This window comes from Perca flavescens, chromosome 15, assembly GCF_004354835.1.
Source record: "Perca flavescens isolate YP-PL-M2 chromosome 15, PFLA_1.0, whole genome shotgun sequence".
NCBI classification, from domain to species: Eukaryota; Metazoa; Chordata; class Actinopteri; order Perciformes; family Percidae; genus Perca; species Perca flavescens.
This window is the reverse complement of record NC_041345.1, coordinates 13,530,347-13,554,277: the sequence shown is the minus strand read 5'-3', so window position 1 is coordinate 13,554,277 and position 23,931 is coordinate 13,530,347. Positions and strand designations below refer to the sequence as shown.

Here is a 23,931-nt window from a genome sequence, read left to right as displayed (position 1 = left end):
TCCCCCTCTCTGCAGTATTCCCTTTGATTCACGCTTGACTCATATGGCTTCAGGGCCAATGGGGGTCCGCCTTTGGGGTGCCTTGAAACTGCCTCTTCTTATCCCCTTTCATCATCTAACCCGGGACGCCTTGAAACCGCAGGGCCAGTTATTGCCTTTTTTTTTTCTTCTTTTTTTTCAGACAGCCCAATGCGGACTGGCCAACAGCCAATCAGAGTCTTGTTTACACTCTGTGACTGACAATGCTCTGGCGCCGCGCCAGCCAATCAGAGCTTACATACAGGGAGGGATTCATTTGTAAACATTTAGCATAATGTAATAACCAAAGTCCATAGTAATAACGCTAGGGAAATAGTGGAATTATTGTCTTGTCTGCATGATTCAGTGAAGATTTTCAGAAATTGGCTTTAAAAGCACTTGCCGAAAAGCTTCTAGTGACTCTAAAGAAGGAAATAATATAGATAGCGAATGTTTGATGTAGCAATGATTAGCAAAATGTTTTTTTAAAGGGTGTTTTCAGTGACAGCTGAAAAATAGGCCTACATATCAATCCGTTAAATATAAAATATAATTTATTCAGCTTGGAAAACTTCAAAACTGGTGTGTTTTTAAACATTGCTCAATAAATGTATTTTAAATGTTTCACTTGTATCATTATTTTTCAGCACTTTTTATATTGTAGTGCTATTTATGACATACCTAGATCTTCAGGTCACATAGGAAGGAATGTGAACATATACCCAGTTTTAAAGGTGGTATAAATATTTTTGATTTATATATCAAACCCATTTACGTTAAATTGGGGTATGCTATTCTTGATAGCACACATACACCTGAACCTCTAAAATGTATTTACATTAATTTGACATGTTTTCCTTTTTCTACTGTAAATATTTGCGATGCATTCAGGCTTAAAGCTCTTGGTAAATAGCAGGTTAATGTAAATATTTTTCATTAAAATATATTTGGAGCATTATCCAAGTGGCTAATGTAAGTTGCATGCATCAATTGAATTGCAATTCTGACTATTTCTCTAAATTATCTGCAGGCTATAGACCTTTATATCTGCTATGCATTTTAAGCTTTGCTCAGGTTGCACTGAGCTCTATTGTAAGTGATTTAGACCATCCCGTGCTTTAAATCTGGCGCTTTTCTCTCTGTTTAGCATTGCCAGTCACCACACCATTGGCCTGACTTGCCGGCCAATCAGAACCTTCCGTATTTCCGGGCGGGCGGCACGAGCTAATTAACATGCAGGTATCCGACCAATGGGAGGGCGTGTTTACCCTGCCCCGAAACGCGAGGTACGCAGTTGCACCGGGAGAGAAACCGCTGCTCGGAGATCCGAGCCGCGATCCAGCCAGGCCGGAAGACTAGTCCCACTGCTTCCATAGACTGAACCAGCAGGCTACTGCACAGCCTCAGATGGAAATATTGTAGGATTTACACTCTAGCCACATGGTTTATTTCTATTATTTTGATTTTAAATGGGCGTCGCACTTGGCCTTGCACCTTCCCTCCCTGTGTTTTGTGATTTTTTAATTTATTGTTATGCAAGGATTTAACATACCAGTAAGTAGTCATTTTCATATACTTGATTTTTTTTTTTAATTGAATACAAATATTTGAAGGCCTGTTAACTCGTTGTAAGATGACAGGCTATATTTTAGTCCAAAATGCTATATGTGACATTCTATTCCTTATACACAGTGCAGTGCTATAATTTACAAAATAACAAAACAGGATGTGTGAGGTGTATCCTATGTGGAATAAATCGATGATTTAATGCAGTGAGCTGACAAAAAATAAATTACCTTAAATTGTTACTATTAGGCCTATACTTATTATAATCGTTAGGTTACTAATATTATTTACAATACAATTAATAACAATGTTATAGTTTATATTTTGGCGTTAGGGGCATTTTTGTAATTAGGATAGATAAAATATTTAATTATTGATCGACTAATTATTTGCATGTTGTTTTGTTTTAATTAGGCTATCCTTAGAAACGTGCCAGGCTTTGTTTTTTTTAAATTTTTTTGCAATTGGCCAACATTTAATAAATTGTTGAAAAATGTAGCTAGGCTATATTTTTTCTGTAAGTTGTCGGTGGGGTGTCGATTATGGTTTTAGTCAGGTTGCAATACCTACACTCTAAGCAGATCATTTGCATTGAGAGGACAGGAGACGTGTTTCTACCCGACCCGGTCGAGGTGCACTCCCTGCCGGCCAGCTCAGTCATGGAGGGCCGCCTGTCTCGCAGCGCGATCCGACCTCTACAGCGTAATTTGATTTATCTGCGTTTCTGCTTTCGATTGGATTCTGTAAATGCAATTGACAGCTGCTTAATGAATTGCATTAGGGGCGTCGATCATTCGAACAGTTAAAAAAAAAAATATTATAGCGTATATTTGGTGAGCGGAATTCGAACATTATAGGCTGGAATGAAAGGAAGCAACCGTGTGTGTTTACGCTAAGGCAATTAAATTCCTACGAACGCTACATTTCGAACATTTACAAAGCAGTAGTCTCTTCATAGCCTCGTAAATGTTAAATAATTTTATTCTGAGGTTGTTAGTAGACATGGGCTTCATAGTGGGATGAATACAACAGCATGGCGAGGGGGAAGGTAATGGCTGACTGCAAAGCACTTTCTCAGTATGGAGACAAAGGCAGTCCTGCTGACGGGCGGCCATTCACCTTAGATCTCTACACAGTCCTCAAACTGAAGACCCAGCTATCATGTATGCAACAGCAAGGCTTTGTAAACGTTTCACATTAAGGATGCACACACATTAGATCAGGGAAGCCTCCGTGGATAACATTTTGTCCCAGGGAGCTCCGTATGGAAAGATTTTATTATTGTTGATGTGGCACTGAATTGTAGGCTCGGCTGTAACTGGCTACATGGGGAGATAATAGTGCTGAGAGTAAAATAGCATATATGATTACAATATGCCATTCTTGCATATTGTAGAATTTAGTTTTTGTTGTTGTTATTTAATTTATGGTGAAATTATGCTTTCATTTTGCTGGGGCCCCTTTTGCCACCCCTCAGAGAAATCCTGTAGGGATCCTAAATTGAGAATATTTAATATAAAACCACACATATATCCTCCTGTATTGAGAACATCCAGTCATAATTTATTTGTTTACTCATTTGGACCTATACAATTAAGCTGCCTTCTGTGTGCTTGCTTTGTTTTAATTACTCACAGCCATTAATGAGGGACAAGAAAATGGGCTGTCACGTTTAGATGATTGTTGTTAAGACAAAAACATAGCCTATATTTTAGCAGTGAAATTACATTTTATTTTAATTCATGCAAAATGGGTTTTCTTCCCATCTCGACTAGGCTATATAATGCCATTTTTGTAGCATGGCAGAGTATAGCCTATAATGTATTTACAACTCCATTTGATTAGGCTACCTGACCTGAAATAGGTCAAGGCAGATGAAGACAGTGAGAGTGCAGTTATTCGCGCGCGCGCACACACACAGACATACACACACACACACACACACACACACACACACACACACACACAAAAGAGAGATCCATGTCTTTCAGGAGCTGATGCATCTCTTATGCGGTATTTTAATTGTATTCTTATGTTAAGTAGGTCTCTTATGATTTGTTTCGAAACTTTATAAACTGACAGTGCAGGTTCCTTCTGCACATTGGTCGATGCATGGTGCATTCTTTTTTTCAATTGACAGTTTTATGATAAACTAGGTTATTTTGTAGTTTGTAGAAGGTGCAAAATATAATAAATCTGATTGATTTATGCCAGTTGATATAGAAAATCATTGTAGACTAGGTGCAATGAGAGCTGGATGGAGGTTATGGAGGCAGAAAAACGCCTGTATCAATCCGAGACAATAGGACGAGCAGGAGAAGGCAGGCAGCGTTGTTCACCTTGAGATGTAGGCTGAGTAGGCTTCCCTTATTTAAACCCACCCAAACAGGACAACATACTTTCTCCTTCTCCTCTTTAGATTGTTGCAGCAATCACAATTTCATGAAACACATTTGAATATGCTATAGCCTACCATGATTTTGTGAGAGAGTGACAGTTGGCGACTGCTGACGTGGTATAGGCCTAATTGTTAAAATATAATATGAACATTATAAAATAGAATAGCCTATATAGAAACGTAAAATGTGTCTATCTACTCGTTGTGCCTGTGTCTGTGGAATATGAAGTGCTCTCCTCCATATGATGCATACAGTATATCCAGGCTGATCAATAGAGCTGAATGTGAGCATGGCTCAGTGGGCTTTTGGACGCCTCGCTGGCCGTTTCTATCAGCGGTAACTTATTTTACACCATGAGTTTTAGGTTTAAATGGGTCATTTCAGCTAGGCCTATATGCAAAATAAGCCATGATATGTGACAGAAAGGTATTACAGCGAAATTAACTGGGGCGGTAATGATTAGTTTTCTTTTACATTTTTACCGCACTGTCAGTATTTTTGCATCGTGTAATTCTTAACGGGGCTTTCCATTTTTCTTGATAATGAAAATAGCTTTGGATTTCTCCTTTGACAGAAAAGATGATCGGGGGCTGCGTTATTGGCTGGGGAAGCCTGCGATCGACTGAATGCAACACATAGATCTGAAGGAAAGGATTATTTTATGGGTTGCATTTGATTTTTCTGACCTGCCCTATCCGGATTTCGGATTACTCAACATTCTTCGGAATGGAAGGACGGGATTTCGCTGCTCCGGCGCACCTCCTATCAGAGCGGGGCGCCCTGGTGCACCGAGCCGCCTCTCGGATCGCTCCCTCGGGCCACGGCTCTGTACAGCACGGCGGTCACTTCACGCCAGGGAAATACTACCCCTCGCACATACCAATGGCTCCCCACTCAGGTTAGTCAAACACGTACGGAGGTTTTTTTTTTGTCATACAAGAATGTAGCTACTAAAGTGTTTGTTCCCATCAACATTTATCTTATCTGAAAGCTGGCTGTTGTTTCAAATGCTCCTCTCATAATGTTGCGTTATAAAGCCTGTGCATTTGTCAGCTTGAGTGATAGGCTATGGCCTGCATGTGTGATAGTAGCTGATTATTTTTGCACAAAAAAATAATAATAAAAGACGGGGCTTTCTGTTTTAAATAAATGGTTGCTCAGGTGTGGCTGTTGACAGAGTTTCCCTATTCAAATATCAGCTAATAAATCTGGTGAAATTTGATTTACACTAGGCCTATGAAAAGGAATTTTGATTAAGCTGAATCAACATTTATAGCCTTAATATCTCGAAGGTAATAAAGACATCTTAGTTAAACAAATAGCCTTTTGATAAGATAGGTAAATGCCATGGTATTTAAAAATGGCATTAGAGATCTGTTTTAGTTTGTACGTATGAAGTTGGACAGAGCACACTGGAACTGGTTTCCCACTGGCTCATGGGGCTGAATCTGAAATGAGATTTTGTCACTTCACGTTAAAGTGACAAGTGTCACACCAGCTCAAAAAAAAAAAGAAAAACCCTGGGCCATATCGAGCGCCATAAGCAAGCAAAGGATGAACGAGTCTGCATGGTTTTACAATGTATGGAGGTTGCAGGAAGAAGAGCTAGTAGAAAATCCTCCTCCTATATTGGGCTTCAAAGTGTTGGGGTGCAAATGTGTTCACAGTGCATTTATCAGGTTTAACAAGTGACCTGGGTATCTTATATACCCAAATGTGAATCTTTACAAACATGAGTACACACATTTGTGTTCAGATAGAACAGTCAGAATTTATAATTGCTGAATAGAAGAGTATATAGCAGCTGATGCATTTAATTTTTTTTAAATATGGAGGTGGACATAATGTAGGCCTATTAGATTTAAATATATAACAATCTTGCAAAGCATTGCAGTGGATTGAATCACAATATACTGTTGTAGCTTTTCATTTCCTCCACCCATGTAAAACAAAAGAGATTTAAATAAGTCACAATGGTGGCATATTGATTGCATCAAACAGTTACACTTCTGAAACAATGTGCTTTGAAAATATGTTAATGTGGCTTCTAAGAAACACATGTTTATGATGCAGTAGCTGAGGATTCTTGGGTCACTGGAGAGCAGGAAATAATTAGCCTTTTAAAGTTATTTGATGTAATGTATATCAGCTAAAATTATAAGGGGGCTAAGTGTAGGTGGTTGTTGTAGATGGTTAAATACAGCATCAATGTAACCTATGACAATGTTTTTTGTATTCTGCCCTTTTATTTTATTTGTTTATTCATGCTTGTTAAATGGTTCTACTGTATAGGCAGTATTCTGGTAGGCTAAAGATTCTAAATTAATTTGCAAAATCATGCTAAACACAAAGTATAATTAGTCATTCAGGAGAATTCATAGGCGCTGTTCACCATTCATCTCTCACCATTCTTGTTTGCTTTTGGCAGTACACACACACACACACACACACACACACACACACACACACACACACACACACACACACACACACACACACACACACACACACACACAGCCTGCGTCCGTATGTTTTTTCTTTCTTTTTTCGTATGGCTGTTTTGTTGAGAGCATGAAGGGTAATGCTGGCTACAGGGTACAGGTGCTCCCCCAACCAGATTTGGTGTTTCTTTTGTAGTATTGTGCCGCACCAACACGAAGAACTAGCCTCCAAATGTCATCACTGTTCAATGAGGAGCACAGGTGGTTTATTGTTCTCCCCAGCCTCCTCAGTAACACATGGGCGTGACTGGAGAGAAGTCTATCTAATATCCTCAAGATCCGGAGAATGACTTAATTCTTTACATTTCAGGTATTTTATTGAATTAACATGGAGAATAATTTTAGTTCACATATCTAAATCCCTTCTGGGCACTATAAGAATTATTTTGTTATTGTGCTCTGCTGATGTACAATCGTTGATTTATCTTAATCATATTTGAAAATGTCAAGCATGCCATAATGCAAATAGGTGGATGAGACATGGAGCATAATTCACAATTATTCATGGAATATATTTTTAAGATGGTAATTCATCAAAACAGCACACAATGCAAATTTATAATCCAGTGGACACAATGAAAAAAACACACACAATTTTACCTTTTTATATGTCCAGATAATATATAATACAATCAAAAACATGTTAAGTATTTTTTTTTTTGCAATTTGTGTATTTTCAACAGTTAATAAACTCTGTAGTTTTTTAGTTAGTTTACCCAAATGAATACAGGCCAGTCACACCATGTAAGAGCAGTAAAATGCTCTTTGGTTATCTGACCAAACTGCTCCCAGACTGTTGTTTGTCTTGACAGGGCAGGTCATTAGTGTCCCTTCAAGTGTCCCGTATGCTAGCAACATTAGCACAACTGAGCATGTTGTTTGCGGATTGTGTTGGATCCCTTCAGTTTTCTCTGCACTTTCCCCCTGGGGACTAACTTGCACACTGGTTCACATGAATACTTTACAAAGAGCATGAATATTTCAGGGTTGATGTAAAAATGCATTCAGAGGCAGGTTTCTGATGTGGCTCCTTGAAAGGGCTCCTCTGACGTTGCAGAGTTATTTATTGTAAGCGCTCCCTTCACCCTCGCTGCTGGAAAGAGTGATGGCAGTTGCAACACCCTCCCTTGGCATTGTTCCTTTCCAGGTTATAGAATTTCAACATATTTTTGGGAGGAAATCTCTTATTTTTTCCGTGCACACTTGTGAGTTTGGTTGCAATCAAGCAACAACAAATACAGGCTCCTACCATCTTGCCCACTGAAGCACGTTAACATAGAACCGGTAGAGATTCTGTCAGTGTGCATTTGCCTCTGTCCATCTTCACCTACTACAAGCCAGTCATTTGTAATGCATGTCAGGTGGTCGATTTTATAGTTTGCACTTTCACTGTGTTCTGGGAATGTGACATTGGAGCAACTTCTCTTTGTGTGCTTGCTGATGCAGTGGGACAAAGACCTGTAAACTCATCTAATGCAGTTTAATTCAGCCAGTCCATTTACAAGGACTTTGAAATAGTAATTTTATCTCCTGCTGGCTCCGCCGCAGAGTTCGAGACTGTCTTCACTTGGCTGTGAGGCCTGGATTCAGATGTTGGATAGTGTCAAAGCAGGAGACACAGTGAAGCTGTCTTTACTGCTGGCATTTATGACTGGGGGCTCATCTTTCAGCCATATTGTTCTGATCAGTGTGCTCTGGCTGAGGTGTGGCTGTGTGGGAGCAGCAGGGGTTTAGAGGCTGTCCATGGCTGAGCTCAGCTCTAAACACCCCATGTAATCAAAGGTCATATTTGTGTCATCTCACTCACTCGGCCTCCCCTTCCTTTACATCTCCCCGGTCTCCCTTTCCATAAGCTGTCCTCTTTTTCCTCCCCTTCATTTCTCAGTCTCCTTTCTTTCCAGCAGGAAGACCCTTGTGTCTGGGAAGCGGTGGTCTTCCTGCCACCTCTGTTTTAGCCACCCTCCCCTGCCCTGGGCCATTGTTGCAGACCCCAGCTTTGTGTGTGTTTTACGGCTGCTGTTACAGATAAAAAAAAAAAAAACATCCCTTCCACCCCCTTTATTGTTTTCTGGTAGGATGTCCCTGTCATTCCCTTGGTTTTTATGTCCTAGCTGGATATCCAAGCAGCTTCCCCCTTCAAAGGTTAGCTATGCTGTCTGCCTAACCCCCTTTTTTTTTCTTCAAAGGGGAATAAATAACTTTACTGAGACTTTTATTGAACGTCTCATTGCTGGAATATCCCATGAGTCTGTGGTTGTTGAGAAGATGCTTCAAAGACAAACACAGGTGTTTGGTGGGGTTAGCAAAGGGCTGGTTACAACCAGAGTCTTTAAAATAATAACCTCAGTAAGTGGGTTGTTTGTGGCAAGGGAGACTGCTTCTTCTTCTTGGCCTTGTAGCTCTTGTGTTGTGAGTACTCCCAGTTCATACCCTGCTTCCCGTTGGCTTTACTTACCCCCCCCCTCCACCTCATTCTTGTTAACCCCAGACAAGAGTGGTGGCTGTAGTGTGTTGCATGCTCAGCGTAATTATTTAGCAGCACAGCACCCAGCCCCACTTAAAGCTAGGGCCTGTCTTTTGTTTCTAGATCTAACAATTTTGGGGGTGGGAGGTGAGCCTTACTTGAGTGAAAAGAAAACTGATATTCTAAATAACCCAAGTTAAATATTACATTTAAAAAGGCTATTTGTATCTAGGAGCGACTGTTGTGAAAGTAAATTGACAGAACGTGGGTCTTTGGCCAAGTTCCTTTTGACTCGGGCCTCGCCTGCTCCCTCTCTCTTTTGCTCCGGCTCTGCAAAACAGAGTGAGAACGTTGGCCTGTTCTCAGGCTCGTTTGTGGATTGTTGTGAGATGACACCGTTCAGACGCAATGTCACAGGAGTCTACCTGAATGGTGGAGGTGTTGCTTGGCGTCCTACACCTGGCTGAAATAGCACCTTGCCCAGTGCCGCCGCCATCTGTCACCTTCCTCTGACACCCCCACTGAATGCCCAAATGACTTGCAAGGGCAGTCATTTGCTTTGAAAGGGTAGGTCTCTTGCATCTTCTCAGATACCTTTGGTTATCGGGGTAAAATGCACTCACTGTGTTTCGAATGGTTAGAGGCATCAATATAATTTTTTTTGTCACTATTAGATCATCATACCAGGTGTCCAATAACCTCTTTTAAAAAAAGAGTAACAGCATCTGGTTTCATTACACTAAGGTAACCTAAGTGACAGATTGGATATAAGATAAGCTATTTAATCAATTTCCTTTCTTTTGCATTTTTTTTTGCTCATCAGCAAAACTGTCCAAAGAAAATGAAGGCTTAGGTTGAGTGGGGCGATAAAAGCAGGGCTCTGGCTTTGCAAGAGGAATTTGGCTAGTGAGTGGCCATGCTGCCTCAGAGACGGGCTCTTCAAACAGACCGCCACCCACACTACACCGTGTGGCATGGTGCCACAGAGCCCTCGCCTCGAGCATGGGGCGTGTACACAGGACAAACACAAAGGAGACCCACGGGTGAGAGTGACGGGCAGGGTAATACCTTCCTGTATCGGATTTCAGGGCATTGGATTTCAAAACCTTGCCATCTATTTTTACACTCAACACGAGGAAGTGAGAAGTTGCATTAAGAATCCAATGAGGATATGAAAGTCTTTTGTTCACTTCCCATGACGAACACACGCGCACACACACAACACTTAATAAAAAAAAAAAAAGCTGGACTGAAAATGTATTGTTGCAAGATTGAATAGTCAACCACTGCTGTTTGTGATTTGGATCTCTCTCTCTCTCTCTCTCTCTCTCTCTCTCTCTCTCTCTCTCTCTCTCTCTCTCTGTCTCTCTCTCTCTCTCTGTTTTGCTATTTTTCTCATTCTTTTAATTTGCCCCCTCGTTCTCCCACCCTCTCCCAGTATCAGGCTGCCTCTCATCGGGCAGCCCCAGGCCCACCTCAGCGCATGGCCGTATTGCATGTGACAGCTGTTAGACATTATTAACGGCTCAAGCAGAAAATCCAGATTACTTGTTTTTTAATTTCAATTTTATTATTGTAATCGTTCAGTGAAAAGAACAAAAAAGGGCCGTTGCTCTATTGTTGTTAGCAGATTTGTGACAATACTTTATGAGCGTGTGTGTGGTTATGTTTGGGTGGGTGGTTGTTTTTTTTCCTGTGTGTGTGCTGTGTTCTCCAGACCCCCCCCCCACACACACACACACACACTAGAGCCAAGGCACCCTGTGTTTGGCTGTGAGGCCCAGACAGGTGCATTGTTAACCCTCTAACGACTGTGTCTGTCCCTTCTGTATCTGCCACTAGTGCTACTGGAATGATTTAATGCTCGTGATGCAGCTTGCATAGTGGTCCTACTTCAATCTTTCTCTGCAAATAAGATGAGTTTTTAAAATCCCACTTTTTGATCTGTCAAACGCCAGTTTAGCGTACAGCCCGGTTCTATGAAATTCTACAAAAGAACGGGCTGAAGTTTCAGTTGTAACATGTTGTTAATGTATGTAATGCACATACAATATTAAATGAAGTTAACTGTTCACACAATACAGTAACGTATATTTAACTTAACTGGATACATAGTTAAATGTAATTTGCTCACTGTGTGTACTTAATCCATAGCTATTCCCACCAATCAGTCCCAAAACGTCCAAGTTCTAGTTAAATAGTAAACCCATTCTTTCTACATCTTTACAATCCCCGAAAGAACCAAGCAGGCCTGCCTTATTGCACGATCCAAATGTTCTTCAAAACTTGCCATTTTCAGCATGTAGCTTGCTAGCTCAAAGTTTGTTGTTGTTTCCCGAAGCGAAGGGATTTTGAGAACGGCAACACAGACAGCAGAAAGTGAGGTACATGATGTTAGGCAATTATCCTGGAAATGCACTTCTGTTGATCCAGACTATATGTTCTGTATACTAGACTTCCTCATTTCAAAAAGCAGACTATGATCCATTAATGAAGATGGTATGCAATGGAGGGGCAAGACTGAGTGCAGATGAACTCAAATAATGGCCCACGATTCGGCGACTGTCAGCAGGAACAGCGGGCGGTGGTGACACATGGTACCAAACAATGAAGTGTGCTGCTAAATATATGCAGAGATTTTCCATTAAATATACATGCAGTATGCCTCTCAAGGATGTGTCAGCCCTTTTGTGAGAAAACAAAGATTAGCATCAGGAATTCCATTTTAATAAGTCTCTTGGGACCATCCAACCAGCTGCCTAGTCCTCAATCCAAAGGGAACTTGTTGCTCTCTCGCTTTCTCATTTATTCGTTCTCTCTCTTGCATGGATTTCCTGTGCTTCTTCTGACATTGATTAGAACACAAATCCTTCCCTCCCCTTCTGTTTTATTTGCCAAATCACTTGTTTTACACCACAAATTCTTTCATGTATACATGTTCTCTCTTTGATGATCCATGTCCATAGCCTGTCTGCTCCTCCCTGCAGTCCCCCCACCTCCCTTCTTCTCTTGTACATTCATTGTCTCCCATGTTTTTTTTTAGAGTGGGTCTGCCTCTGCCCTTCACCTCACACTACAGTTTTTGTGGCCCCTCTGCCTGGTGTGACCACTAGGCTACACTGCCTCCTCTCTCTGATACAGTATGTGTCCTGAGGATCTGGGGCAAATGACTGGCTCCTCAGCAACAGATGTGTGTTTGTCTGCTGGTGCTGCATGCATTAGCTTCCTCTGCTTGCCGCGCACGGCCACTGACCTACCCTCTGGTGAATGTGGGGGAGGGGACAGAGTTTGTGTCTGCACGAGAAAGAAACAGACAGAGCGACGGAGAGAGAGAGAGGATAGCGACAGCACTACTAGATGCACACTTGTCACATGCTGTCATACACTTACATGCAGGCAGACATGCAAAGGCACGCACACACAAACACTGGCACGTCATATACACACTCACACATCTTGCCTCCCAGGAGGCCGTGGGGGCCAGTGGGACAGTGCAAGCATGAGAGTCTGGTTGGTCTGTTTACATCTAATTATAGAAACAGGACTATTTCTGCAACCACTGCTCCAGCTTTTTTTAAGAGAGAGAGAGAGAGAGAGAGAGAGAGAGAGAGAGAGAGAGAGAGAGAGCTGACAGCCTTTTCTCACAATGGTGAACGGTTATCTCATCCCCTCAGCGCTGCTACAGTCGGCAGGCTCTCAGTACAGTACACCAGGAGGGGGAGGGGGAGAGTGTCTTGTATCATATTCTCTCATCCTCATGTAACATGAATGTGCAAATTTACGAGAAGCGAGCAACGGCAAATGAGGCAATGCATTTTCCCCCCATTAGCCTCACTGATACATTCAGTTCACAATAAGAAAAGAAAAAAAAGACAATAATTTCTTCACCCCTGCCCCGCGTGCTCTCGCTTCGACGTGAGGTAAAGTGCTGTCCATCACGACAGTCAAAACAAAATGAAGAAAGAGTTGATGTTAAGGATTAGCGTTGTATAAAATGTATTTAGTATTAAAGAGACAGGGCCTGTGCAATAGTTAATCCTTAAACTTGGTGGCTGATATCCAGCTGAGTGGCTGTTGTTAGCCAAGGGGGCCTGGAGGGGGGAGGCTGTCAGACCTGTCGGCCCGCCTGGGGTTGCCAGGTGAGAGCCAGATCAGGGCAGGGTTGGGCCTGTGGGTCTGGGCCAGACAGGTTGCAGCCTCTTCCAGGTGCTTTCATAAAGAGCCCCCGAAGCCAAATGCACAGCCCGCTGGATGCAACCTGAGCCAGGTGCTCCCCATCCCCCACCCAAATACATAAACGACTACATAATGGAAATGTGTGCTTGCATATACCCCACAGCCACCACCCATTCCACCTTCTTTATTCTGAGACATGGCAGGTAAATTAATTGGCCGTGAGTATGTAACGTATATGCCAAGATAAAGGTGCGCTGTCTGGCCGAGGCGTAGCGTAACGGCCGTAATGATGGCTCCATTGTGTTGATGTTGAGGGGGGTAGTTAGCGGCACCGCCAGCGGGGCCCTTGCTCGAGGGCTGGATAGTCTCTGATTAATAGCGGGGGATGCTTTGAAGTGACACCCAAGTGCACCGGCTCACAGGCTAATAGCAATACCATCAGTATAGGCAGTGCTCCCTCTTCCTCAGTCTTCATTAGCTAACGGTTCCCCAGCACTATCTGACCACCCTCCCCTCACACGCCTGCCTCATCTACAGAGAGCCTGTAGGAGCTTCTGGTTTTTATTTTTGCAATTGTTTCATGATTTTGCTGTCATTTCTCTCTGTTGTGTTTGATAAAGTAGGAGATTTTTTTTCCCTTGAAGGCGGCTGAGAGGGAAGGCAGAGAGGAGGTCTTTAGTCACAGAGCTGCACGGCATACAGTAGGTGAAATGTGGCACTGCCTAAAGACTCATAGGATTGATGTGGCACAAGAGGGACATGGCTGGGGACTATTCCCAGGATCCATTTTGATCTCCCATACTGACAGACGAGCTACAGCTGTCGTGTGTGTGTGTGTGTGTGTGTGTGTGTGTGTGTGTGTGTGTGTGTGTGTGTGTGTGTGTGTGTGTGTGTGTGTGTGTGTGTGTGTGTGTGTGTGTGTGTGTGTGTGTGTGTGTGTGTGTGTGTGTGTGAGATAAGCTGAGGCAGAGAGGCAGGGTTGGGTCTGTCAGCTGTTGGAGTAAAGTAAACTATTAGTGGTGGGAGAAGGCAGTGTTTCCAGTGAAGAATTAGAACCACTTCTAATTGCAGTGAGGTTGGGCTATGATTACATGCTGGCTAATGCACTGACAGACCTCTCACTTGGCTGGCTCTCAGAACGCTGCTGAAATGGCTGAATGCCTTTTGGTTCTACAGCATAATGGGAGGGTGTATGGATGCATGTGTGTGTGTATGTTTGCTATGTGTGGGTGGCTGCCTATGTCTATCTGTGATTAAACTTGCTTTTAAGACTGATTTCCTGTGCTTTTTGCATGTTTTTGTGCATTAGGCATTTTGCTTTCATAAGTGTGGGTTTGTGTGTTTTCAGTGTGATAACTGTGCTCCGCTTGTTTTTTGAGTGCCTGTCGGTATTTGTAGCAGAGGCAACTTTTCTTGCCAAATCAAAACTCAGCTGGTGCAACTGTCTCTGAACAGTACAGAAGAAGTGTGCTTTTGTGTACACATGTGTTGTATTTGTGTGTGTGTGCTCGTATGCCCACGGGAAAGAGCAATCAAAGGAGTTGTGTGGTGGAGAGATTGTATAAAAGAAGTGAGAGAGGAAACCGAGTGGCAGGCAGCTGAGAGGGCAGCATGTGGGGGTGATTGCACATGGGGGTCTGATGCAGGTGCCTAATTCTACCTCAGCCCTGGGCGTTTTATATTCCATCCATCTCTCTCTTCTCCACATCTGCACAGAGCTGTTGCGGCGATGTAGTAAATTCCACTGCTTCAATTACCACATTGATTAGCCGATATATCTGTGACGGTAATCAGAATAATAACGCGCAGATGGATTTATACAGCATTATACTGTAAATCTGTTGCATAAGTAATCAGGTAAGAATTTTAAGAAGCTGTGTTCATTTTTCACCTCATGATTTTCATTACCTGTTTTTTGCTCGTGGAACAGCTTGTTCTCAGGTGTGCAGACTCCCCCGTTTGCGAGAAGCTGCGGTTTATTGTTTTTTTACCGGTGAGTGCTTTAAATCACATTGCTTTCCCAGCATATGGAATGACAGTTATGGGAGTGTTTCTGCCATTTCTTCATCAGGTCCTTAGGCCTGACGTGTAGTGTTTATCTCTCTTTTAACCAGACAGAAGGAATACAGACATTGTGGTTTCTGTGTTGGGTCAGGAGGCCACAGAGAGAGATTTTTCAACACAGTAACAGGAATTTAGTTGTTTGCATTTCTGCTGATTACCTCGTGGGTTAATCATGGATAGGCTGGAGGACTGCTCAGGGGATTTTACGAGAGACGTAGTTTCGCATTGCCAGACCTTACTCCACAACACTCTTGGGCGGCGCAAAGCCCCAGACACAGCAACGGTGGTTCTGCAAAATGGACTCGGAAAGGAACTTGTTTTGGTGGAACATTTGCACCCCGCAAAAGAAAACACCATATACAATATGAAATGAACTTAAATGTTCACACAGTAAAGTAACGTGAGCTATTTAAATTAGCTGGATACATGGTTAAATGTAATTTGCTCTTAACAGTGTATCACTGTGTATTTTGTCGATAGCAAATCCCCACTAATCAGTCCCAAAACGTCCCAGGTAGATAGTAAATGCCGTAAACATATTCTTTGTAAGTCTTTACAACCATTCCCGGAAAGAACCAAGCAGGCCTGTCTTGTTGCACGATCCAAATGTTCTTAAAAACTTGCCATTTTCAGCATGTAGCTTGCAAGCACAAAGGTTGTTGTTGGTTGCCAAAACGAACGCAGTATTTGCAAGGAGAGGGACATCCGCTGCCAGATGTTCCGGCGATTATCCAGTAAATGAACTGTCATAGATTCAGACTACCAGAGAACTACATGACAAATTGTGATGCAGTGGGGCTTTTGGAGGTCAGCAGTAGACTGTGGTTGCTAAGGGATCATAAATGGAGTTGGTTGCGCACATGTGGATTTGTGTGCGGTTGTTAGGAAACAAAACAGGACATGCATTCAGTTTATTTTGGTGATGTGGAAGCTCTGTACCTTCCCGGCTAATGTGTGACAGACCAGTGAAGTATGAGGAGAGAAGTGGTCATCCTTGGTAACAGGGCATTTACCAGACCAACGTCGTCTGCACACATGGAAACTGGATGGATCAATACCACTGGCATGGAGGTGGAGTAAACTATGCGGCAGTGTGGGAAGAAGAGAATGGTCGGGCATACTGGAACATGTGATGGTGCTGCAGATGTCTGTTATTTTAGAGAAAGCTATGAGGTCCGCAATGTATTAACACAATATTTGGTTTAATGTGTGTGTGTAAATGTGTGTATCCCTATTTGACAGATCTCCTTTCAGAAAGTGGAGCTGCTTTGAGGATCAATACTGACACACTGTCTGCACAAGTACACAATACCACACACACACACACACACACACACACACACACACACACACACACACACACACACACACACACACACACACACACACACACACACACACACACACACTGTCTCATCTGTCAGTTGACAGAGTTTTCTCCCGCTCCATGGCTTCTCTTTCCAGCCAAGCAGATGGTGAACATTCAAAATGAAAGCAGATCCTAAGTCATTTTGGATCTCCATCAATTCGGCAGTCTCTGGGACCATCCTGCACAGGGCTCAAGTTTCTTAGCAGTAACTGAGCCTTCTCTGATCTCCAACCAGGGCGTCGTCGCCGCCTTCTCTCCCTCCACAGTGCCCATATGCCCAATCTAACGACGGTCCACATTCACTCGAACAAACACTGGAGCTGAAAAAGAACTTTTGACAGTTGTTCCCATTGCTCACTCTTTTTTTGCTCCCCACCAACTCAGCAGATACCTCCAAACCCAGCGGGATGTCTCTGCGCTCTGCTCTTCCACATCCTCGCCCAGTGTGTTGCACCCTACTGTGTGCATATAGCAGTTGCTCTGAAGAGCTCATTTCCCTCGTCTGTCTGTCCATCTCGCTTACCTGTAGCAGCAGCTGTACTGCCCAACCCTCCACCCAATGTGTTTTTATGTGACAGAATAAGCAGGATTTATTTCAGCACACGTGCTTGGACCTTTTAACAGGACTGGTTTGAATGCAGGCCTCTTTGAAGCCTGTACTACTTCTAACTGTAAGTGATTTTATGAGATGTGTTTCTGTGCCAGTCAGGCAGGCCGCTGCGCCTCAACCAGATTGGTGGAGAGCAATGGGAATGTGATTCAAGCACACATCATCTGGGAGAAAGTGTGCGTTCTTGTGTATGTGATTATGCACATATGGTTGTGTAGGTGTGTGTTTGCGTGCATGTAAAGGGAGAGGGGTGGTTAGCGCTGGCTGTGAAAGGGGGGAAAAAAAGTTAGGCTTTTTGAGAGAGGCCTCATACTGGCCCTGCCCGCGTCTACTGATTTATGAGCTTGTGAAGGAAATCTCTCATTTGTCACTTTTCATCTCTTTCCTCCACATCATCCTTTTTTTTTCTCTTTCACTGGAATTCAACTTTTACCCAAATCTTCCACTGCTTCCAAATAAAGGAAAGGAACGAGAAGAGAAAAGAAAAGGGAAGCAGCCAGGAGGGCTTTTTTTTAACGTATCAGGTTAAAACCATGTTGAACAAAAGGCTTGTCATAGTGGATATGTTTTAGTAAATAATTATGTGTTGACATGTCAGCATAATGTATGTATTTGTTTGTGGTAGGGATGCGTGTCATTAGGCAGTGTATACTTTCTGCCTGTAAATTATTCAAAGCACTTGTTATGGTGCTGTTACAGCTTCACTGTGGTTTGAGCATTATTGTAGGAAAAACAAAAACAAAAACATGGGTCTGAATTTTGTGTGCAACACTTTGTGTATGTGGAGAACAGTTCTGGCCACAGGGACACACATGTTTGCTGCTAATACCTGCTAGCCAGTGTATCACCGCACAGGGGCCACAGTCAGGTCAACTGCAGTCGTGTGTGCGTGTGCCCATGTGCACTCATGTGTTTATGTGCCAGTGTGCACCTTACTCACTCAGGTGCTAGCTATAAATCTGCCTCACCCTTTCCTGGCCTGCTGTGGACACCACAGGAGCGGTTTGGGGTTTCACCCTTTTTCAAAGCGGGGGAGGAGAGGGAGGGAGAGGGTAAAGGGTTAGAGGGGAAGAGAGATAAATGAGGGAGGGGGCTTAATGAGAGCCCTGGCTCACATGATTATGGTACTGGCTGATAGAAATCAGGATCTTTCTCAAAGAAGTCAATTAACCCCCTCCCCTTTCCATAATTATGCATGGATTGCTCCACTGACTCTTTACTGATGGGGCTGCTCAGCTCAATATGCAGACTCATGCTGCCTGCGTCTACAAGGGTTTGTGTGTTTTGTAAAAAAGCATTTGTCAACCTTTTTTTTTTTTTTTTTTCAGAATCTGCTGGCAGTCGGGTTTAAACTCAGGATTTTTCAAAGCCATTAGTTATCCCCAACCCCCTCATCTTTCTTCTCACCTGACAAGCTGAGAAAGCCAGTACCGGGCAGAGCCGGGAGGGGGCTCCACCCCAAGAGGCCTCTCGTCATTAGTGCATTAGAGGCTAGATGATTGCTGAACTCTGTGGTCTGAGTAAATAAGCAGTGTTGTAGAATGTCAACACGACCAGGCGGCTCCTTCACAGCACCCACTGTTGACATAACTGCTCTCTTATCTGAGGAGTGCAAAGCCTATAGCCCCACAATAGAACATGGTGCCAGAACAAATACAGTAAGGAGACATAAACCACACTCTCCAAAAACCACACACACACACACACACACACTGGCTGTGAGGGAATGTGTCGCATGGCACTACAAGTCAAAGCTGCTGCGGATGCAGTATGGCACAAAACATGCATAACTGATAAATCAAGGCTGTACAGCAGTAGTGTAATCAAGTTGTGGTCCTGGCATACTGTTCATGCTACCAGACTGCCTGGTGTTCTTGTGAGCTCATGAAAATAATGGGGTGTTTAGGATTTTAGTAATCTGGGTGAAGGACCTGGACTCTGCTCGCGCTGCTCAATCTGGCAGAGAATGAGGGCCAGCCTGAGAGTCATGAGACAAGCTCTGCCGTGAACGAGCCGTTTGTGAAAGTTGCGTCTGCAGTTGTCACTCTTGTGAGTGTTTCAAGCTGAGCAGGAAGAAAGCAAGAGGAGAGAGAGGGTACAGAGAGCAAGATGACTGTGGTTTGCTTTTCAAACCCTTGTTTAAGTATCTGTGTCACATTTGCTTTTTTTCTGTGTCAAAACATTTCAATAGGCCCTCTTCCCCTCATTGCCTCACATCACCCTAATAACTCTTCTTTATTCTCCTTCTCTGTCTCTCCAAGTCCCCCTCTGCCTCCCCCTCACTATCCATTATGGCCTCTGCCAGGTCTAGACTGAGCTTGGCTCACACTGGCGTTGTGATAACCTGCTGAAAGCTGTTGCTCTCCCGTAGATATGAGGACACCCAGCTGAGGTTTCTTTGCGCTACCTCTCACTCATGCTTCCTCCCTTAAATCCACCACCATGACTCGCTGTCTTCCTTGAACAGATTACCCAAATCATTTCACTGGTCAGGCCCGCCATATAGGCTTTCTGGCCCAATGCGTAGGTGCTGACATGTTTTATGGCCAGCAGAGCTAAGCGTATATTAAAGAAAAATAAGAAAAGCCAACATGTGCAATCATAGGCGCACTGTTCAAAGTCGGTTTAATGGTTACTCTGGGATGTAGGGTTTTTATTTGAGACCCAAAACACTGCCAGTAGTGCTATTGAGCAGTTGCAAAATATATGATTTTAATTTCCATCCTGCTAACATGTGTATATAGTGGTATGTTTGTGTCTGCCTTTTCTGTGTGTGTGTGTGTGTGTGTGTGTGTGTGTGTGTGTGTGTGTGTGTGTGTGTGTGTGTGTGTGTGTGTGTGTGTGTGTGTGTGTGTGTGTGTGTGTGTGTGTGTGTGTGTGTGTGTGTGTGTACAGTATGAGGATGTGCTATGGCAAACAAAATGAGCAGCTGCATCACATCTGTTAACTTCGATCAGATGCATGCCTGTAAGCCCACAAGGCCTCCCTCCTCCTCTGTCGTTTCTGAATACAACCTGGAGACCAATGCAGAGTGAGGGGGGGGGGTGACATGTGACCGTCTGGCCCGCCCACCTGTCCAGCGGACTAGATGTGATCACCGCAAAGGAGATAGACGACTGCAATGGTAGCTGTGCAGTCAACCAACGAGACAGACAAGCCATGAGCAGTTGATCAAGATGATATCCCTCCCCTCGGTCTCCTTGCTTTGACCTTGGATTGTGCCTTTCCTACTCCTAGCCGTTAAAGGCTATATCAAGCTAACCAGCTGGAGAAGGGAGAGGAGATGCTTTTTATGGCTGCCCTGCTCTATGTTACACTTCATCTGCTCATGTTCGGGTGAGGATGACCTTCTCTCCTCTGTACATCTGTACAGATTGCAGGAAATGCTCCTAATTTTACTCATCTCTGCTCAAGTGTGTTGCTGCAGATGTTGAGCAGGCCCCGGCAGCAGCATATCATGGATGACCAGTGTTAGCAGTCGGGAGGCATAACTCAACTTTAAAGCCTAGTTTGTCAGATGCATTTCATAAAAGAATTTAATGTGTGATTTGGCTGACCTTGTATGCACTTGAAAGTGTAAGCTGCTACAGTGGGAAAGAAGGTGGTTATCTGTATGGGCAAAATGGAGCATTGTCCTTCCGGCAAAGAAGCTTTGCAGCAACAGAAGTCAAGGAGACGCACGCGTATTATACAGTGTGTTCTTTACAAGGAAATACTGTATATTGTTTGGCCTTGGCTACCCAGGTGCATTCCCTCCTCTTGTCTGTAGGTTATCAGAACAAAAATGCTTGCGTTTGTCTTGGCCAACGCTACAAGAATTTAACATTTCTCCTTTGTTCCCCTTGTGGACCAGCAGCAAATTATATTCAGGGCTGCAGAAAGACCTTGGGCTGGCTGGCTGGCGCAGTGGCTCTCGGCTCCGTTATCTGTACTGTTCTGTCTCTGCTCCTCTGACAGGCTACATCAGAAGGAGAGAAGCCAGAGCAGGGAGCTGCCTTCTGTTTCTCTCACACACATCACTTCAGAACATGATCATATTATAGGCCAATCCAAGAGAACTCAGAAAACAGCGACGACGCATTCTCTTCAATCATACCCCTTGTGCTGCTCTCCACGACCTAAAGGAGGCGCCGAGCCACAGATGGAAGAGGGTGGGAGAGAGGATGGGAGGACAAGAGTGAACAGGACATTCCAGCGAGCCCTGGTTGCCAGTTGAATGCAGGAACGCTGATTTAATTTATAGGGGCGGTTCTGACAGAGTGAGGGGTGAACCTGTGACTCCCCATAAAACAAGACGTTCATTAGCCTCCCAGGCCTCAGGAAAACTGAGGACGAACAAGAGCAAGAGAAACCGAGCGCAAGTGGGATGAAGGAGTGGGAGGAAAAGCGGTTTTTAAAAACTCCAAAAAATCAAGAGAAAGTGTTTCCATTTTGAAGCACGTGGATGACGCCAACTGAGGGAAGAGAGCGAGGTGATGAGGGAGGACAGAAATATGGAGCAGAGCAGCAAAGGGAAGGAGGGAGAGTGATGGAGAGATGATTGAGAGGGTGTGAGGACGGAAAGGGAAAACCGAGAAGGGGAATGAGTGATGGGGCTCGAAGGAGCAAAGGGAGAAGAGGGGATGAAAGTGAAAAAGGGAAGACAACAGGCAAAATCTGCCCCAATGAGTCGAGCTGCCTGTAGATTTATGTGGTGTTGTGGGTATCATTATACATCAACCGGAGGAGATGGGGAGACTCGAGCAATGGGACGCCTATGGGGTAGTGTGTGTGTTTATCTGTGTATGTACTGCACCACACTTTTATTCCCCATCCTTACGCTGCTCATGTCTCCGCCAAAGCAAACTGACTTCTGAGTTCGACAGAACACACTAGCCTGTGGTGAGGTAACATCCACCCACATCCACACTCTTTTTTTCCTAAGCCTATCTATCTAGCACTGCTGGTTGAGAAGAGAGGTTTAGACCACCCAGGACTGAGTAGTCAAAGAGCTGCTTTGATGTGGCACAAGCATATGTGCTGTGCATGGGTACAATCTCTGCTAAAACACACTCGCAAAACACCGTTTTACTGCCTCCTGTGCGGCATCATTACTCTTCGTCACTGGAGCGGTGGGATGCTAGAAAAGAAAAAGAAAAAGGGAAAGATAGAGAGGTAGCCACCTCCTGTGCCAGGCAGTGCCAGGCTGAAACACTGGAGCCGTATGGTCACCCTGAGGGAGGGGAAACCTGCCCAGTCTAACCACATCTCAATTAACCAATTATGTTCAAAAGTTAACAGGGGACTAATTAGAGAGAATAGTGCTGAGCACTTGTTTTAATCTGCCTTTTTCCCACTACCAGGCATGTCTGTGTCCGTGACCTGGTTGGCTGATCTTTGGCTGCGTCGGCTAAAACATGGCATGCAAGCCGCCGTTAGTCACCCATCCATCCCCTTGGCCAGAACATAAAACCAATGGATTTAGACAGATCAGTCATCAGCTGTAAAAGAAACCAGATCCAGAGCATTCCATGTGATGTTTCCAGTGAAACGGGAGAACCACGAAAATCCCATTTTTGGATGTGGAGATTGAGAGACCTGTGAGAGAACGTTCAAAAGTGGAAGACAGTTTTTAGTCATCTAACATGGCCATCTTCTGTTCGCCCCCCTTGTATTTGGTCCTGCTGATGGGTTTTAACGGATGCCAAATGGGAGGTTTAGTGCCTCGCTATTGGCCTGTTGGAGTCTCTTTTTAACACCATCATATTAAATGACTTGTATTTAGGACTTGAGGCTATAGCGAGCTCCTCTCGTTGACAATATGCCTCGGGCAGAGAGTGTTTGTAACTTACCACTAAAAGTACAAATTTTATCCCTGTGTTCAAGAGGAGGAGGAGGAGGGGGGGTGCTATATTGGCTGCTACCAGCAATAAAAGATATGTGGGCTGTATGACACAATTGTAGTGTGGTTGCTTTGAGCCCCGGAGCCAAATGCAGTGTGTTTGGAATCAGTCTGACAGCTAGAGAGAGAGAGAGAGGTGAGAAATCCCTCTTTGACTCTGCTTGTTTTCTAGCTGGGATATCTTTGTGCTCTGTTTTTTTGGGGGGGGCTTTATTTGAAGGCTGTGACAATTTAAGTTCCTGCATGGTTGATTAGCTGTGTGTGTGTGTGTGTGTGTGTGTGTGTGTGTGTGTGTGTGTGTGTGTGTGTGTGTGTGTGTGTGTGTGTGTGTGTGTGTGTGTGTGTGAAATAAGTCTTGGATGTCAGGATGCAGTTTGAGGGGTGAAGGACTCCCCTGTTGTATGTGAGGCCCTAGAGGCTTCCTCCCCCCTTCCTCTTCCTCCCTCCTTGTTCACCCCCTTCCCACACACTCATCTCTTCCTCTGTGAGATCCACAATGCTGGGAAGAAATGTGTCATTAACAGGGGAGACCAAAATAATGTTTATGGGCTCAAGCAGCACTGAAATCATTTTCCATATCAGTGCAACTGCATGGGCCCTGTGGGGGAGTAAATCTGATTTTCTCCTCCCTGTGCCAATGGGAAACATCATGGGAAAGAAAACAGATTGGATTGTTAGAGAGATGGCCTGACGCAGCTGTGGGCGGCTCTTTTTGTGCTTGGGTGTGTTGCTGTGTGTGTGTGTGTATCATGAGAGAGGAAGACAGAGACAACTAGAGAGGGGAAGAGAAGGAAAGAAACCAAAATATGTGGATGTTTAGCGTGCGTCTGTGGATGAGAGAATGAGATGGATGAGCCCCACTATGGTAATCACAATTTCATGC

General features: G+C 44.0%; 1 protein-coding gene across 1 annotated transcript in view; it reads left to right on the top strand.

Moving 5' to 3' along the window:
• Nucleotides 1–1,332: 1,332 nt before the first annotated feature.
• Nucleotides 1,333–23,931, top strand: part of LOC114569428 (BAH and coiled-coil domain-containing protein 1-like) — a gene marked incomplete at its 3' end in the record, with an annotated part of 37,781 nt that continues 15,182 nt past the window's right edge. The window contains exons 1-2 of the mRNA XM_028599237.1: nucleotides 1,333–1,572; nucleotides 4,558–4,881. Of these exons, the coding sequence (XP_028455038.1) occupies nucleotides 4,710–4,881 (172 nt within the window). The remainder of the gene's footprint in view (nucleotides 1,573–4,557; nucleotides 4,882–23,931) is intronic.